The 16,821-nt window shown below is 48.1% G+C and overlaps 1 protein-coding gene across 1 annotated transcript in view; it reads left to right on the forward strand.

Moving 5' to 3' along the window:
- Positions 1-16,821, forward strand: part of LOC137632334 (threonine synthase-like 2) — an 81,058-nt gene that overhangs the window by 37,780 nt on the left and 26,457 nt on the right. The window contains exon 4 of the mRNA XM_068364266.1: positions 259-453. Coding sequence (XP_068220367.1) covers positions 259-453 — 195 coding nt within the window. The remainder of the gene's footprint in view (positions 1-258; positions 454-16,821) is intronic.

A 16,821-nucleotide genomic window follows, 5' to 3' on the forward strand; every position in this document is an offset into this window, starting at 1 on the left:
TGTTCTAAGTACTGTATAAAACTACATTTTGCCATATGAAAGGGAAGTTAATATTCGTGACTGTTTAGTAATCATAAATACAGAATGTATTTACCCTTGATAGTTCAGAGCTTAAAACTATTTCAGGAGGGGAGGGTCATTATTTATATGTTATCAACTATTATTACTTTAAATACTTGAAGTGATTACTGTATATCAAAAGAAGTAGTGTACTTTACAAAATAACAATAGATAGTAAAATTAATATTTTCTCCCCAGATATCATCACCAGTTGCCTGAAACGGTTTCGGATTCCTGAAGTGGTCCGAATAGAAAAGCTAGTAGGAGGACTCAATATTGTTGAACTCTTTCATGGTACCACACTTGCTTTCAAAGATTTAGCCTTGTCTGTTGTTGGTGGATTAATTGATCATTATTTAAGTAAAAAGAAAAAACACATTACTATTCTTATTGGTAAGTAGGATATCCTCACCATTTGCCTTTGTGTAAATATAGATACATAAGTATTTGAAAGTTTTGAAGGGAATAATTGGTAAATCCTTAACCTAAATTCATACCCTCTGCAATGTTTGTCATGAAATAGAATTTTAGTCTTGCCTTATGTTCTTATTGCTTTAATTCAAAGCTGTGTTAACATCTATCCCTAAATAGAAATTTTAAATATTTAACTTAGCCGGTGAATATATAATAGTTGCAACTCTGTTGCTCGACAGACAAAAAACAGTAAAAACTCGCCAGCGATCGCTATACAGGTTGCGGGTGTGCCCACCAGCGCCAACTGTCGGCCAGATACCACTCTCGATGTAAACAAAGACTCAATTTCTTCTCTGTCGACGTGTCGACAAGACGTACTTTTACTCGCTGTAGAACCTGGAGTTTTCTCAACATATTTGGTGAAGTACTTCATTTTGGTTTGAGCTTTCGCAGTGCAGGTGTTTTATCTTCATCTTAAATCTTGAACTCGTTTTTGGATAGATTTAATTTTTGATGACAAAGAGAGTATGGACTTTCTTTGACTTTTAAATGGCCGACCCTTCCCTTAGACGGAAGTGTGTTTAGGCTTTTAGCAATTATCTTATCACGTTATAAATTAATTATAGATTTTCCTCTATATATTTTATATCTCACCGCCTTTATTAGGCCTCTTCGATTAACTTTCCATTTATAATAAACATAAAAATAAATTTTAATGATTTGTTTATATGCGACCTTTCCTGAGAGTAGGCGGTCCTAACTTGGAAACCGAAGTTAAACAACGTTGAGCCCTTTTCAATCGTAATAGCTTTTAAAGAGCTAATGATTTAAAACTTTTTAAATGAATATTTTTAATAAATATTCTATGAAAGATTTTCTTTGAATAGTCTTCGTACTGTTTTCAAAGATGAACTAATGTTTAGTTTATTTATGCTACGCAGTTTGCGCTCTATCGTTATGATAGAGAGAGAGAGAGTATCACGGTTTCACTTTGCAGAAAGAGTAAATCGATTCTGACGTTTTGTTCATTTTTCTTTCAAAGCTTAAATGTTTTAAATTCTATTTTAAAGGAACTTTTTAATTGAAAAACCTTTCAGTTTTTTCCTTTGGTCAAATAACATGTTTTTTTTTTTGACGAAACGTAATTGGGCTCTTCTCTTAGGTGCGAAATCAAGAGAGAGAGAGATAGAGATGGAGGGAGAGAGAGGAGAGAAAACGTTCCGTTCAAGCGGGTAACGTTGTTCTCGAGTTACTCTCGTCCCTAGTCTCTGTACGGGGAGAAAGGATAAAACGTTTTTAGTTTTATTCTCGTCCCCAGGCAATGTACGGTGAGAGATTGAAAACGTAGTTTTGAATGAACTAGTGTTTAGTCTCTTCCCCAGCCACTGAATTTTTTATCTTAAAAGATGTTCACTGTGTTTTGCTGGTATTAATGTGCTTGCATTATACGACTGATTTCGCATTTACTACCTTTTGATGAGGGTAGAATTGCGTGCTTCAGGTAGAAATCAGTAAAAGTTTCGATTTCAGTGAAATAAGTGCAAACAGAAAATCGTAGTGATAAAGTGATATTGTGCAAAGTGTTACAGTGTTGCGTAACCGAGGGTTCGTCTGTTCGTGCCTGTCGTTCACCTAGTCCGGGACCTCTTGCAAGCTCCCAAGCCCAGGGGAGAAGTAATGTCGTACGTCTTATGGGTTCGAGAGGCCTTGATCAGCGAACAGACGTTCCCTCTATGGTATCGGGTGTATCTTACCAAGATCTCCCCTACCATAAGGCGAGAGAGACAATTTTCTCCTCGTCATCCGAAGGCTTTTCGCATAAGAAACCTGAAACAAGGTTTCGAGGCCCTTAAGCGAAAGTCAGTCCTTTCAGGACAGGTCCAGCGTCCTGGTTGTAGCCATTAGGACAGCTCTGACCCTATGCAGTCATCGGAAAACTGCTCGCCGCCTAACAAAAGCGTAACACAGACTCCGAGAGTCTTTTTGTTGGCAAGGTTTTGCGGTCACAGACGTTACCCTCGTCTCTTACCGCAACCATTTCCGTTGATCCTAAATGGGTTGTACGGCAAGACATGCAGAATAAGCTTGCCTCCCTTATGGAAGACTATTCTGCCGATTAGTATGTTGAGCCTAGCCGTTTATCTCATCGAGATCCTGGCTTTCAGCCAACCTAACGTTCCTTTGTGCGTCCTGGTGACGTTGGCGTAGCTAAGTCACGTCAGTCAGGTTGTTTAGAACCACACTCGATGCGGTCTCGTGTGGTTTTTCAGCCACATTTGGACGTTAGGCCACTTGCTGATGCTCCTATTGACGTTCAGGACGTTCGCTAACAATCGGAGTTGACTTGTTTTGACGCTGTGCGTCAACCTCCGCATTCTAGAGTTGTTTTGACTGCTCAATCTAGGCGGTCAAAGCAGTCTCGAGTGGACGCTGTGCGTCCTCACGCACCTGTTGTTGTTGACAGTTCACAGACTGTCAAGCAGTTACATGATGTTGCGTCCTGGTCTCTCTCACCTGTTGTTGTTGACAGTTCACAGACTGTCAAGCAGTTACATGACGTTGCGTCCTGGTCCGCTACTAATGCACCAGTGCGTGTGGACTCTGCTTGTAAAGCATTGCCACCACGGTAGGTCTCTCCCTTGCTTGAGACTCAGCTATTATCGGACAAGGTTCCTTTAGATGAGGAAGTTGCTGTTCCCCCTCCTACTGATATTCCCTTGAGGACTCTGTCAGACGGAGAGGAGCCTAAAGCTGCTTAGCCCTCTATGGACTTTAATTAAATCATGCTGATTTTTAAGGATCTTTGTCCGGATCTTTTTGTAACTGCTGCTCCTCGTTCGCCTAAACGTCAGAGCTTACACTAGGCCTAGCTACTTCGAAGCCGTTGTTTTATAAGCTAGTGCTCTCTCGCTCTCCTAGAGAGCTTTACGTTTGCTAGGCGACTGGTTTATCACCAGGAGGAGTTTGGGGGATACAGCCTTTGCTTTCCCTTCTTTTAAACTGGCTTATAGAGCGAGAGTCTGATATGACATGAGAGAAGTTCTCGGCTTGGGAGTTCCTGCCTCTGCCCAGATAGACTTCTAAAATCTCGTAGACTCTCCCTGGCGCCTGGCCAGGTGACGCTCCAAGATTTTACAGGTCAACTTCACAGCTGTTTTCGAGCCTTTGAAGTTTTGCTGTACAATTATGTCATGCATAAACAAGGCTTTCAGGGATGGCTCCAATGATCTGACAGCCACGTTCTCTGCAGAGACAAGTCCCTCAGGGATGGCTCCATGATTTGGCAGCCATGTTCACTGCAGGAGTACGTAAGAGGCAAGTGCGCTCAATGTGTTCATTGTCAAGACAAACTTCGCGATGAAGTCTACCAGGCTGTCTTGACAGCATTTATGGAAGGCGACTGGATGGTCTCTCTCGACCTTCAGGAGGCATACTTCCACATTCCTATACACCCGGATTCCCAACCGTTTCTGAGGTTTGTTTACAGGAATGTGGGGTACCAGTTTCGAGCTATCGGAGATCAGAGCCTCCCTGTACTTGGACGACTGGCTTCTCAGAGCCTCTTCCAGTCATCGCTGTCTGAAGGATCTCAATTGGACTCTAGATCTGGCCAAGGAATTGGGACTCCTAGTCAATTTGGAAAAGTCACAGCTGGTCCCATCCCAAACTATTCTGTATTTAGGGATGGAGATTCACAGTCAAGTTTTTCAGGCTTTTCCGTCGGCCCCCAGAATAGATCAAGCCCTGCTCTCCATCCAGAAGATGCTGAAGAAAGAACGCTGCTCAGTCAGGCTGTGGATGAGTCTGGTAGGGACGCTGTCATCCCTGGAGCAATTTGTATCATTAGGAAGACTACACCTCCGTCCTCTTCAATTCCATCTGGCTATTCACTGGAAAAAGGACAAGACGCTAGAGGCGGTCTCGATCCCGATTTCCGAAAAGATAAAGTCTTGTCTGACTTGGTGGAAGGACAATATCAGGCTAAGAGAGGGTCTTCCCCTGGCAGTTCAGATACCCAACCACGTTCTCTTATCGGACGCATCGGACTTGGGCTGGGGCGCGACGCTGGACGGTCGGGAATGCTCAGGTCTGTGGAACTCGAGTCAGAGGAGCATGCATATCAACTGCAAGGAGCTTTTGGCGGTTCATCTGGCCTTGAGAAGCTTCGAGTATCTCCTTTGAGGCAAAGTGGTGGAAGTAAACTCGGACAACACCACGGCCTTGGCGTACATCTCCAAACAGGGAGGTACCCACTCACTGACGTTGTACGAGATCGCAAGGGACCTGCTCATCTGGTCAAAAGATCGAGGCATCTCCCTAGTAACGAGGTTCATCCAGGACGACTTGAACGTCCTAGCAGATTGTCTCAGTCGGAAAGGTCAGGTAATTCCAACCGAATGGACCCTCCACAAGGATGTGTGCAAGAGACTTTGGGCGACTTGGGGTCAACCCACCATAGATCTCTTTGCAACCTCGCTCACCAAGAGGCTTCCAATCTATTGCTCTCCAGTCCCGGACCCAGCAGCAATACATATAGATGCCTTCCTCCTAGATTGGTCACATCTGGATCTTTACGCATTCCCACCATTCAAGATTGTCAACAAGGTACTGCAGAAGTTCGCCTCTCACGAAGGGACAAGGTTGACGTTAGTTGCTCCCCTCTGGCCCGCGAGAGAATGGTTCACCGAGGTACTTCGATAGTTAGTAGACGTTCCCAGAAGTCTTCCTCTAAGAGTAGACCTACGTCAGCCACACGTAAAGAAGGTACACCAAAGCCTCCACGCTCTTCGTCTGACTGCCTTCAGACTATCGAAAGACTCTCGAGAGCTAGAGGCTTTTCGAAGGAGGCAGCTAGTGCGATTGCTAGAGTAAGGAGAGCGTCTACCATTAGAGTCTACCAATCGAAGTGGGAAGTCTTCCGAGACTGGTGCAAGTCGGTTTCTGTATCCTCGACCAGTACCTCTGTAGCCAAATAGCTGATTTTCTCTTATACCTGAGAAAAGGACGATCCCTTTCAGCTCCCACTATCAAGGGCTATAGAAGCATGTTGGCATCGGTCTTCCGGCATAGAGGCTTAGATCTTTCCAACAATAAAGATCTGCAAGACCTCCTTAAGTCTTTCGAGACCACTAAGGAGCGTCGTTTGGCTACTCCTGGGTGGAATTTAGACGTGGTCCTAAGATTCCTCATGTCAGACAGGTTTGAGCCTTTACAGTCAGCCTCCCTGAAAGATCTCACTCTTAAGACTCTTTTCCTGGTATGCTTAGCCTCGGCTAAAAGAGTCAGTGAGCTTTCAGCAAGAACATCGGATTTTCGTCAGAAAAAGCTACTTGTTCTCTGCAACTTGGTTTTCTAGCCAAAAATGATCTACCTTCTCGTCCTTGGCCTAAATCTTTCGATATTCCCAGCTTATCGGAGATCGTAGGCAATGAACTAGAAAGAGTCTTATGCCCTGTTAGAGCTCTTAAGTTCTACTTAGCTCGTACTAAACCTTTACGAGGCCAATCTGAAGCGTTATGGTGTTCGGTTAAGAAACCATCCTTGCATATGTCAAAGAATGCTTTGTCATGTTTTATCATATTGTTAATACGAGAAGCTCATTCACACTTGAGTGAGGAAGACCGATCTTTGCTTAAGGTTAAGACGCACGAGGTTAGAGCTGTAGCAACTTCCGTGGCCTTTAAGCAAAATAGATCTCTGCAAAGTATCATGAACGCAACCTATTGGAGAAGCAAGTCAGTGTTCGCGTCATTTTACTTAAAAGATGTCCAGTCTCTTTACGAGAACTGCTACACACTGGGACCATTCGTAGCAGCGAGTGCAGTAGTGGGTGAGGGCTCAACCACTACAATTCCCTAATTCCATATCCTTTTAATCTGTCTCTTGAAATGTTTTAATGTTTTTATGGGTTGTCCGGAAGGCTAAGAAGCCTTTCGCATCCTGGTTGATTTGGCGGGTGGTCAAAGTCATTTCTTGAGAGCGCCCAGATTAGGGGTTTGATGAGGTCCTGTTGTATGGGTTGCAGCCCTTGATACTTCAGCTCCTGGGGGTCTGTCAGCATCCTAAGAGGATCGCTGGGCTCCGTAAGGAAGACGTACTTACAAGGCAGAGTAATCGTCTAAGTCAACTTCCTTACCAGGTACCTATTTATTTTGGTTTTGTTATATTGATAACTGCCAAAATGAAATAAAAAACTCTTAGCTTATACGATGTAAACATATTTAACTCTGGTCTCTACCCACCTCCTTGGGTGTGAATCAGCTATTATATATTCACCGGCTAAGTTAGATATTTAAAAATGATATTTTAATTATAAAATAAATTTTTGAATATACTTACCCGGTGAATATATAAATTAAACGACCCTCCCTTCCTCCCCAATAGAGACGCAGTGGGATGAGAAGAAATTGAGTCTTTGTTTACATCGAGAGTGGTATCTGGCCGACAGTTGGCGCTGGTGGGCACACCCGCAACCTGTATAGCGATCGCTGGCGAGTTTTTACTGTTTTTTGTCTGTCGAGCAACAGGGTTGCAGCTATTATATATTCACCGGGTAAGTATATTCAAAAATTTATTTTATAATTAAAATATAATTTTTCCATTTTCTCCTCGCTTGACAACAGGTTAATACTGTACTGCACTTTTGATTTTCAGGTTTTAAATGATCAGAAGAACCAGGGATATCGCTAATGATAAGGTCAAACAGCTGGGTGTTGAGACATGCAGCTTTTACTTCACCTGTAAAGTACAGATTTTTTATCTCAATCTCAGCTTCTGGGTAGCAAAAACCATAAAATTTGCCATTATATTATTCACAGTATTGCCAGTAAACTTATCAATGGGCACCAAGTTCTTCTTCACTAGTACGGTTGTACATCCGCCATTCTGCGTGGTTAGTGCTTGGTGTGTTTCTACCATGCCCATCTCTATTTTTAGTCTACCGCTATCTGCTGAAAATGTACTATGTACTACTACATACTTTAAATCCCTTATCATCTTTCACCAACCATCTCTCGTCATTCAACAATTATCAGGGATGTACTTCAAGAAAGCAAGCAGCCATTTCCATTTTCTTTACTTGCAAGGTAACAGCAGTAATAGTTCTTTCCAGGTTTCGTCATTCTAGCAGCATTTCCTTTGGAATAGCAGTCAGCTGCTTTGTGGACTGGCTTTTTACACAGAAAGCATATTATTCTAGAAGGTTTAAATTCAGATCTCCAAAAATTTCTGCCTTGAACTGGTTCAGGTGTTTCAATAAAATCACTTCCTTACACTCATTATATAAGTCGGCTGCTGCAACAATTTCAGCTAAAGATTTCAGTTTTTTCTCTTTCAAGAATACTCGTAGTTGATGGTCACACACAGGATAAAATTGTTCACGAAGTATTAAATCTTTTAAATCCCGAACCTCATTCCCTCACTCATCCAATTCCAAGTAATGTTCAAACAGCTTTTTTATGTTTGCAGAAAATTGTTGAGCAATCTAACCTTTGTAGAGTTTACAGCATAGAAACTTTCTTCGCAATCCTTCTGCTGTGCATTCAAATCCTTTCAACAAAGAATTCTTCACACTTAAAATCACCTTCATCTGGTGTCAGTAGTTGACATATGCTTAATGCTTTTCCCTGAAGTAACTCTACCAGGGTTGTGCTCCTAAGCTCAGCTTTCCATTCACCAGCTTTTATGTAACTTGAAAATTTTTGTAGATATGCATCTATATCATCACTTTTCTCATTAAAAACTGGAAGCTTCAGATGTCCTCTATTTACAGACAACGGTGTCCCTCTAGTTCAAACTCTGCGACTTTTTAAAATCTCGTTCTGCTACCCAGTCATCTCTTCTTTTTTCCCTTTCTCTTGTCTCTTTTTCCCTTTCTCTAGATACGTTTCTTTTTTTCTTTCTCGTACGCTAATGTTTTTGCTCTCAGCTCTTTATTTCTGTTTGTTCCGTAACTGAAATACAAACCACGCTATTTACATGGGGTAATTACTTCGGCGTAGCTGAATGAAGAGCCATAAGAATTTTAACGAGGGTTTACTACCCCACCGCTAGTTAGCGGGGGGTAGGGAGGGGTAGCTTGCTACCCCTCCCCCTCACACACACCGGTGAAAGGCTCACCTTACTTTTGGCTCGGATGGTGATCGGATGTCTCCGCTCCCATCCTCACTTGACGGCCATTATTGTTTTTTCTTTTTAACTTACCTTTTCTTATACTTAATATATTTAAACATTATTGATGTTTATATATATTTTTGTGTATAGTAAATAGTAAGTTTCCTTTGCTTTTGGTGTTGTGTACGTTTACGAGAGTGATCGCTGGCTTAGTGAGGCCACCACGATTCTCTTCTTGGTCACGGCCGTTCACTCCTAGGCCACCATGGTTGCCTTCGTGGAGTACGGCCCCTCTCTCGAGGTCGTTCACCTCTTACTCCGTACTACGCCTACGATAGCTTCTCAGGCCGAGTCGCTATTTCGTTTTATTTGTCTCAATTATTTTTATGAATATAATTGTATTTTTAATATTTCAGCTCGGGGAACACGTTCCTTCGGGGGTCTGTGATCCTTGGAACATTCAAAGTCAGTTGCATAATTATAATGTTATAATTTCTGTTTGTTAAGTTTTTCGTCCCCCCCTCACCCGCAGTGGAGGAGTGCGCATACATACTTTCGTTCTTGTGTTTTACTTTCCCTCGGGGTTTCTCTTCGGAGTTTCACCCGGGGGAATTTCTGTTAAATAATTATTCTTTTTATTTTACAGTTTACGATGCCGTTTCTTCGTGCCTGTTGTGTGTCTTCGAAGCAGAGCTGTCCTGTTTATGCCTGGGGAGTCTGCTGTCGCTGGCGTCTCTCTAGGACATCGTCAGGGGCGTTCTCTTCTCTTGGAAGTTCCCCCGTGACTACTGTCAGCTCTTCAGTGCATCCTATAACGCTAAGGAGGTTCGCCTCCTGGGTAGTTGTTAACTTCCCTTCTTACCTTCCCTGGTCCTTAGGCGGTTATGCTCTTGGGGCTGAGCGACCGCCCTTGTGACTTGCTCAAGGGGCTGAGCGGTTGCAAGGGCGGACCATGGTACTAGCGACTATGCTCTCGGGGCTGAGCGGTCGCTTCTGTAGCTACTGTGACAGGCCGAGAGAGGGTTGTGAACTCAAAGGCAGGATGTAGTCAACTGAGTTCACAACCCTCTCTCGGCCCGTCACACTACGCTCAAGGGGTTAAGCAGCTGCAAGATAAGTCTGGTCCTCTCTTGTTCGCGAGGGAGGCCATACTAAGGGCTCCTCTTCGAAGGATTGCTCCTTTTGTCTCTTCTACGAAGTGTCTCCTCCCGTTCGCGTGAGAGGACACTCACAGAGACTCCTCTTCGAAGGATTGTTCCTGTTTACGTCAGCTGATCTCACGGCCCTTTGGGGCTCCATCACCAGTCTCTTCTACGAAGTGCTCACCCCTCTCGTTCACGAGAGAGGTCACTCATAGAGACTCCTCTTCGGAGGATTGTTCCTGTTGAAACAGCTTGCTGTTCAGTCACTAACACTTCGGTGTTTAGTGACAGGGAAACTTCGGTTTCTCTCTTTCCCTGACCCTTCGGGGTCTCGGAGCTTTAGTTACGCAGTTTCCTCGGGCTCTCGTAACTTTAGTCACTTCTAAACTTCGGTGATTAGTGACGGGGAAACTCCGGTTTCTCGTTGCGCTGACCCTTCGGGGTCTTGCAACTAATGCCTTCGGGGCCTCACTACTCAGGCTACGTTAGACCTTTGGTCTCTCGTGCCCTCAGTGGACCTGCTGCTTGCTGTATCCGTTCTTGACTGCTGACGCGCCTTGGGCGCCCACGCCCCCCGTTATCCAACGGGCTCCTCCCTCCGGGGCAGGAGAGACTCTTACATTGTGAGTAAGTCCCTTAAGTGCCAGGCCCCCCCTGCGCGACAACGTTCCCTTGCGCCTAGCGCTCGGCTGCTGTTCCTGCTGTTCCTGAGACTGCCTCCAGAGACACCCTGTTCCAGTAATTCATTTAGGATGCTACCAACGTTCCCTGCGCATTTGCGCACATCGTTGGGGTTCCTGAGATAGCGCACAGGCACTCATCAGCGGTAGAGCCTGCGGTGTCTCCAAGTCTCTTCTACGAAGGATACCTCTCCCGTTCGCGGGAAAGGTCCCTCACAGAGACCACTCCTCGGAGTGTTTTGCAGTACTTCAGCTGATCGTCGGCTCTGAAACAGACCTCCTTGGTCCTCTTCAGGGGATGCCCTCCCTTTTAGGGACACATCCCAGTTCCTGATCTACGAGTTAGCTGATCCTTCAACCAAGCGCGCGTGCGCGCTCTCCCGACGATCTTCTGTTGCGTTCTAGACTTACAGGGGCCTATGATCTTCACTCGCGCATAAGCGCTGAAAGTAGTCCGCGCGCGGGAGACCATCCCGCGCGTGGACGATCTTTGAGGCCCTTCCGCGCGCGGTTTCCCGCGTGCGATCGTCGAAGATCGTTAGCCGACGATCTTCTGATACGCGCTAGGCGCGCAAGCACCGACGATCTTCATAACGCTCGTTAGCGCCGAAGATTGTCCCGCGCGCTATCTTCGAGGCCGTTCGCGCGCGCGATCTTCGAGGCCTTCCACGCACGGTTTTCCGCACGCGATCGTCAACGGCCGATAGCCGACGATCTTCGGATCCGGCGCTAGGCGCGCAAGCGCCGACGGTCTTCCTAATGAGCGTAAGGGCCGAAGATCGTTCCGTGCGCGGGAGGGTTTCCCGCTTGCGACCATTGAGGCTCTCGCGATTATCGTGAATCATCCGCGCGCGGTTTCTCGCTCGTCCTCGGGCGTTTTTCCGCTCGTCCACGGGTGGGATGGTTGCCCACGCGCGATCATCACGGATCGTTCGCGCGCGGTTTCTCACGCGCGATCGTCGTAGATCGTCCGCGTGCGATCGTAGTAGATCGTCCGCGCGCTGGCACCAAGGTTTTCCCGCGCCCAATCGCCGACTATATTCTCTCGCGCGCGAGCGCCGACGATCTTCGCACACGCATGAGCGCCGAAGATCGTGCGTGCTCGCGCGAATCGCCAACGATCATCTTATATAGCCAGAAATCGTACGCGCGCTGGCACCAATGGTTTACCGCTCACTGTCTCCGACGATCATCTCTCGCACTAGCGCCGACGATCTTTGTACACGCGTAGGCGCCGAAGATCGTCCGCGTTATTTCTTCCACGCATGGGATGGTTTCCCATGCGCAATCACTGACGGCTCGCAAGCACCGGCGATCTTCTGTCACCAAGATCGTCCGCACGTGGGATGGTTTCCCACGCAATCGCCCACGATCTTTCACGCACAAGCACCTGCGATCTTCATACGTGCGGAAGCGCGGGGATCGTCCACGCGGGCACCGATGATTCCCCCCCCCCGCGCGATCGCCAATACACCCACGCCCACGCGGGTACGCGTGCGGGCAAGCGCAGTTATACTGCTACGCACGTTTCATTCACGCGCTACCCAGATCTGTGCTTTTCGCGCGATCACCAGCATGATCGGCGCACCGTTCTCCGACACAATCGCGCCCTAATTACATTAGAGATTCGGGCGGTCAGGCCACCTTCGCGTTTCCCTCCCCCGCAGCGTAGAGCAGCGCCCTGTCCAGAGAGGGGAAGGTTTCTGGACAGGTCAAAGGTCTCTTCTCCCTTCATTGCAGATTCTCTACAGGCGAACCCTCATGTGTCAACTCCTCCAAGGGATTGAACGATCCTCTCCCCTCCAGAGGGACTCCCTGTCAGCGCGACGGTCGGTCGGCATCCCTGGTGGGACGCCGTCGTCAGAGCGCTTACGCAGGCAATGAGGCTGTACCTTCTGACTGGGGTCACTAATCAGTAGCAACTTCCTCTCCCCCTGAAGAGGGTGAGAGGAATCCCTGGCATGGTATCTCTTCCAAGGACTATCCTGTCCCTTCGAGTCCTTACGCAAGCGATGAGTCCTCCTCAGTCTTCTTCTCCCCTCCCCTGCGGATGAGCATTACCCATCCCCAGGTGGGTCGGAAGATCCGGTCCTCTCCCCCATCACAATCACACCATAAGGGGAATCCCCACCTCTTCCTGATATATCTTATTGTGCAGAGGGGGCGAAAGCCTTACATCCTTCATTGCTGGAGTCCTGTTTCCCTCCTAGGAGGGAACCGAAGGCCCAGTCTTCCGCAAGGACCCGACAGGAACCAGATGGACCCTTGGAGCATGTCTACGAGTCTCCCCAGGAAGAGCCTCCAGGGACGAGAGACCTCGCTGCCAGTCCATCAGGAGAAGCTCCAGGGATCGGAACTTGCGTTCTGGCAGGTTCTGACCCTCAGGAGAAACCTCAAGGGCACCCCAGATCCAGAGATTCCTCTTCGTGCAGGGAAGGATACAGTCCGGGACCGAATCTGCGAACCCAAGATATCCCTTGGGCCAGTGCAGCTTGCCCTGGTCCCAGGGAATAAAGAGCGCCAGAGACACCAGCTCTCTGAGCTTGCCTCCTTCAATAGTCCCGGTCGGTATCGAGCCCCTCCCTCCTCCCTGGGTAGGGATTGGTGAGGGGACGAGCCCTCCGGGCAGAAGTCCAGTCCATGTTGGAGATGCGCTCCCTCCAAGAGGTGGCTAACGGGTTCCGAGGCTTCCTTAATCGTCTCCCTGGGAGAAGGCGTCTGGAGGCTGGATACCGGTCATCGAATTCTCGACTCTGTACGGGGTTGCCAAACAGTCTCCGTGCAGCATAGCGACGGCAGACGCAGTCAGTCTTGCAGTGAGACCACAAGACTTCATGTGTACAGTACGCTGGTCCGGTAGGACGCGTACTTTCGATCCTGGTCCACCCGTCTTCAAGGAAGTACTTTGGATTTTGCCTGCAAGGCGGGTATACCAGTTCAAGGTGCTGTGCTTCGGTCTCTCTCCAGCACCTCAAGTGTTCACCGAAGCTTCCACTCTGATCTCTTCATGGGCTCTCAGGATCGGCATCCGTCCCCTCCATTTCCTGGGTGACTGGCTGATCCTAGCAGTCTTGAGGGCGTCCCTTCTTCGCCTTCGGGACAAGTTCCTCGGACTTTGCTAAGTTCTAAGGATCATGGTGGTCCTCGAGGAGTCTTCCCCACAGCCCTTTCAGAGTCCGGTATAGCTAGGCATGGTCTTAGACACCAATCTCCCAAAGCCTTCCCGTCAGACGACAGGATAGCTAGGCGAAGGTAGGTCGCGAGACCTTCTCCCACACGAAAAGAACCTCTAACCCATTGTGGTTACATCTCTCCTTCCTGGCCCGTCTGGTTTCCAACAGTCGTCTCAGGTTGAGTTCTCTACAGTGGCGACTCAGGACGCGGTGGTGTCATAGACACGACTCCCCGGACACCTGGATCCCTAGGGGACAACCGGAACATACGGACCCCCAGTGGTGGGAAGCAGACGAGAATCTACAATAGGGAGTGGACCTTCTCGTCCTCCCCCCAAACTTGATGCTGTTTTCAGACACGTCAAAGAAAGGGGGGGGGCCCCACGTTCTGAACCACGAGACCTCAGGCCGGTGGTCAGAACCAGGAAGTACCTTCTCTAGACCTACTAGAGATGGAAACTGTGTTTCTGGCACTTCAGTAGCTCCACCAAGCCTGGCGGACTACTCTGTGGTTGTGAGGGTCAACAACACCACAGTGATGGCTTACATGCTCAGACAAGGAGGTACTTTTCAGTACAGCCATCCCATCCTGCGGTTGAAATACTGAGATGGTCCGGGTTCCCCTCGATCTCCTTAGCAGCTTGCTTGATTCCAGGCAAAGGAATGGGCTCGCCGACAGTCTGAGCAGTGCGACACAGACACCACATACCAAGTGGTCTTGGATCCTCAAGTAGCCTACAAGTCCTGACTCGGTGGGGCTCCCCTCTGTGGACTGGTTTGCTACAGCGCTAAGCTGCATGCTCCCACTGTACTACTCCCCGGTCCCGGACCCCAAGGCCCTCTGGTAAGATGCCTTCCAGCAACGTTGGGACAACATCGATGTGTTCGCCTTCCCCGTTCTGGCGGATGAGGAGAGTACTCTACAAGACCAGAGTATCGGTCAGTCTCTAAATGACCTCCATAACTCCGCTAGGGCCTCTCGCAGATGGCTCACCAAGTCCCTCTGTAACTCCTGACGAGGGAAACCCCCCCACGTCACTGGTTACTCACACAGCCACATGCCATCATCCTCCGCAATGCCGTAGCTTCACTCCGTCTTCCCGCCGGGAGACTATCCAGCATCTCCTCAAAGAGAGAGGATTTTCGCAACAAGTTGCAAAAAGGAGGTCTGGACTCCTGCGCAAGTCTTCCGCAGTAGATCACCCAGGCGAAGGGGTGAGTTGCTGTGGTCAGTGTCGTGGAGAGGGTATCCCTCCACACGATGCTGCTTCCAACAATAGCGGAGCTCCTCGTGAGATTGTGGGATGAAATGTGCCTTTCAGTTTCGGCTGTGAAGGGCTATCCCTCAGCCTTAGGTCTTGCCTCCAGGCTCAAGGGATAGACATTTCTCCCTTGCTGGAACTCTTCCTCCTCATACAAAGTCATGTCCTCTCCTGCCCTCAGTCGAGGGTGAGACCTCCTCCTTGTAACGCGGTTCGAGTCCTCAAGTCTCTAAAGAGACCTTCCGATGGACCACTACGTTAGGCTCCAGATCACCACCTTACTGGGTAGACAGTGGTCCTGCTAGCCTTATCCTCGGCCATGCGAGTCACATGGTCTCTCATACGGCTTCGCCCATTCAGGGAGATATGGGGAGGCAACGTTCAGGTTTGTCCCTGAGTTTTGTTGCCAAGACACAGAACCCGGGAGTGCCTGACCCGCTGTTCGACGCTTTCCAGGTTTCGAGTCTCCGTCCTGTAGCAGATGACCCAGACCATCTCCTACCTTGCCGGTAGGGAGTCTGAGGGGGCGTCTTAAGAGAACAGCTGCAGTTCGTCTCCAGGCTCAAGCCTCGTTCGTGGACCCTGGGAAAACGAAGAGAAGGGTCTCCAGGAATACCATCTCAGCCCGGATTTGCAGGGTGTTACACCCGGCCTTGAATCCTGACCCTTCTCCGTCGCATCGCCCTAGAGCCCATGATGTCAAGGGCGTGGCTACGTCCCTGCCCTTCATGGAGCAGCATTCAGTGACGCAGGTCCTGCAAAGGGGGTGTTGAAGCTTCAGACCATCTTCTCAGCCCCTTACCTGCAAGACATGACCCACAGGAGGCTCGATACGTTTCTATCGGCCCTGCGGTGGTTTCACAACAGCTGGTCTAAACCTCAGGCTCCTTAATGGACAAGTAGCAGAAGGTTGAGGGCATTGTTACCTGGTGGTAGTCTGCGTGAATGAAAATATATGTCTGACCCTTATTCTTTTCTTCATCCTCTCCTCCCTTGGAGAAAGCAGCATCCTCGGTTCTCTGCACAGCTGACCTCAAACCACTGCAGGTAGACCATGCTTCCTTACCACCCTTCCTAAGGGTTAAGTCACCCCATGTAAATAGCGTGGTTTGTATTTCAGTTACGGAACAAATGACAAATTCGTAGATAATTTGTATTTTTCTTAACTATACAAACCTTAGCTATTTACACATATTTGCCCGCCAGCCCTGTCCCCAGGATAAGTCCTACCTCTAAGTAAAGTGAGCCTTTCACCCGTGTGTGTGAGGGGGAGGGGTAGCAAGCTACCCCTCCCTACCCCCCGCTAACTAGCGGTGGGGTAGTAAACCCTCGTTAAAATTCTTATGGCCCGTCATTCAGCTACGCCAAAGTAATTACCCCATGTAAATAGCTAAGGTTTGTATAGTTAGGAAAAATACAAATTATCTACGAATTAGTCATGTTTCTCTTTCTTCTCAGTCGTTCTATTAACTCTTTTTCTTCTGTTTCTTTCTCTTTCTTTTTCTTTTTCTATGTGTGTGACATCGTAGGACGGCAGGCTCTCGTGGATGAAGAACCTTCCCTTCCTTTCTCCCTTGGACATCGATCATTCCTTTGGTGGATGGCCTTCCGTGTAACTCGGCCGCCACCTCAGGGGCATCGTCATCGTTTGGATACTCCTCTTTTCTGCTGTTATTGTTGCCTTCCCCTGTACGTGTTCTTTGAGAAATCTGATGGGGAAAGGGAGTGTGGACCTTTCTGAGCTTGACTTTGGTCTTCGCCGCTCACTAGTGGGTGACCAGTGGTTATACTCTGGGGCAGTAACACCTTTCCTGTTCGCAGGTTAGGTTGTGCTTTCAAATGGTTTTCTTCATTAGTTAGCTTAGCCAGTGGAGGAAATGTGAAGTCCGGAGTTTCGAGTATTTGTCTTTAGAGATAACACCTTTGTCATCTGCAAGATAGGTTTACCTTCAAGGGACTGCCATACCTTTCCTATGAG

The sequence above is a fragment of the Palaemon carinicauda genome, chromosome 41 (assembly GCF_036898095.1).
Source record: "Palaemon carinicauda isolate YSFRI2023 chromosome 41, ASM3689809v2, whole genome shotgun sequence".
Taxonomy (NCBI): domain Eukaryota; kingdom Metazoa; phylum Arthropoda; class Malacostraca; order Decapoda; family Palaemonidae; genus Palaemon; species Palaemon carinicauda.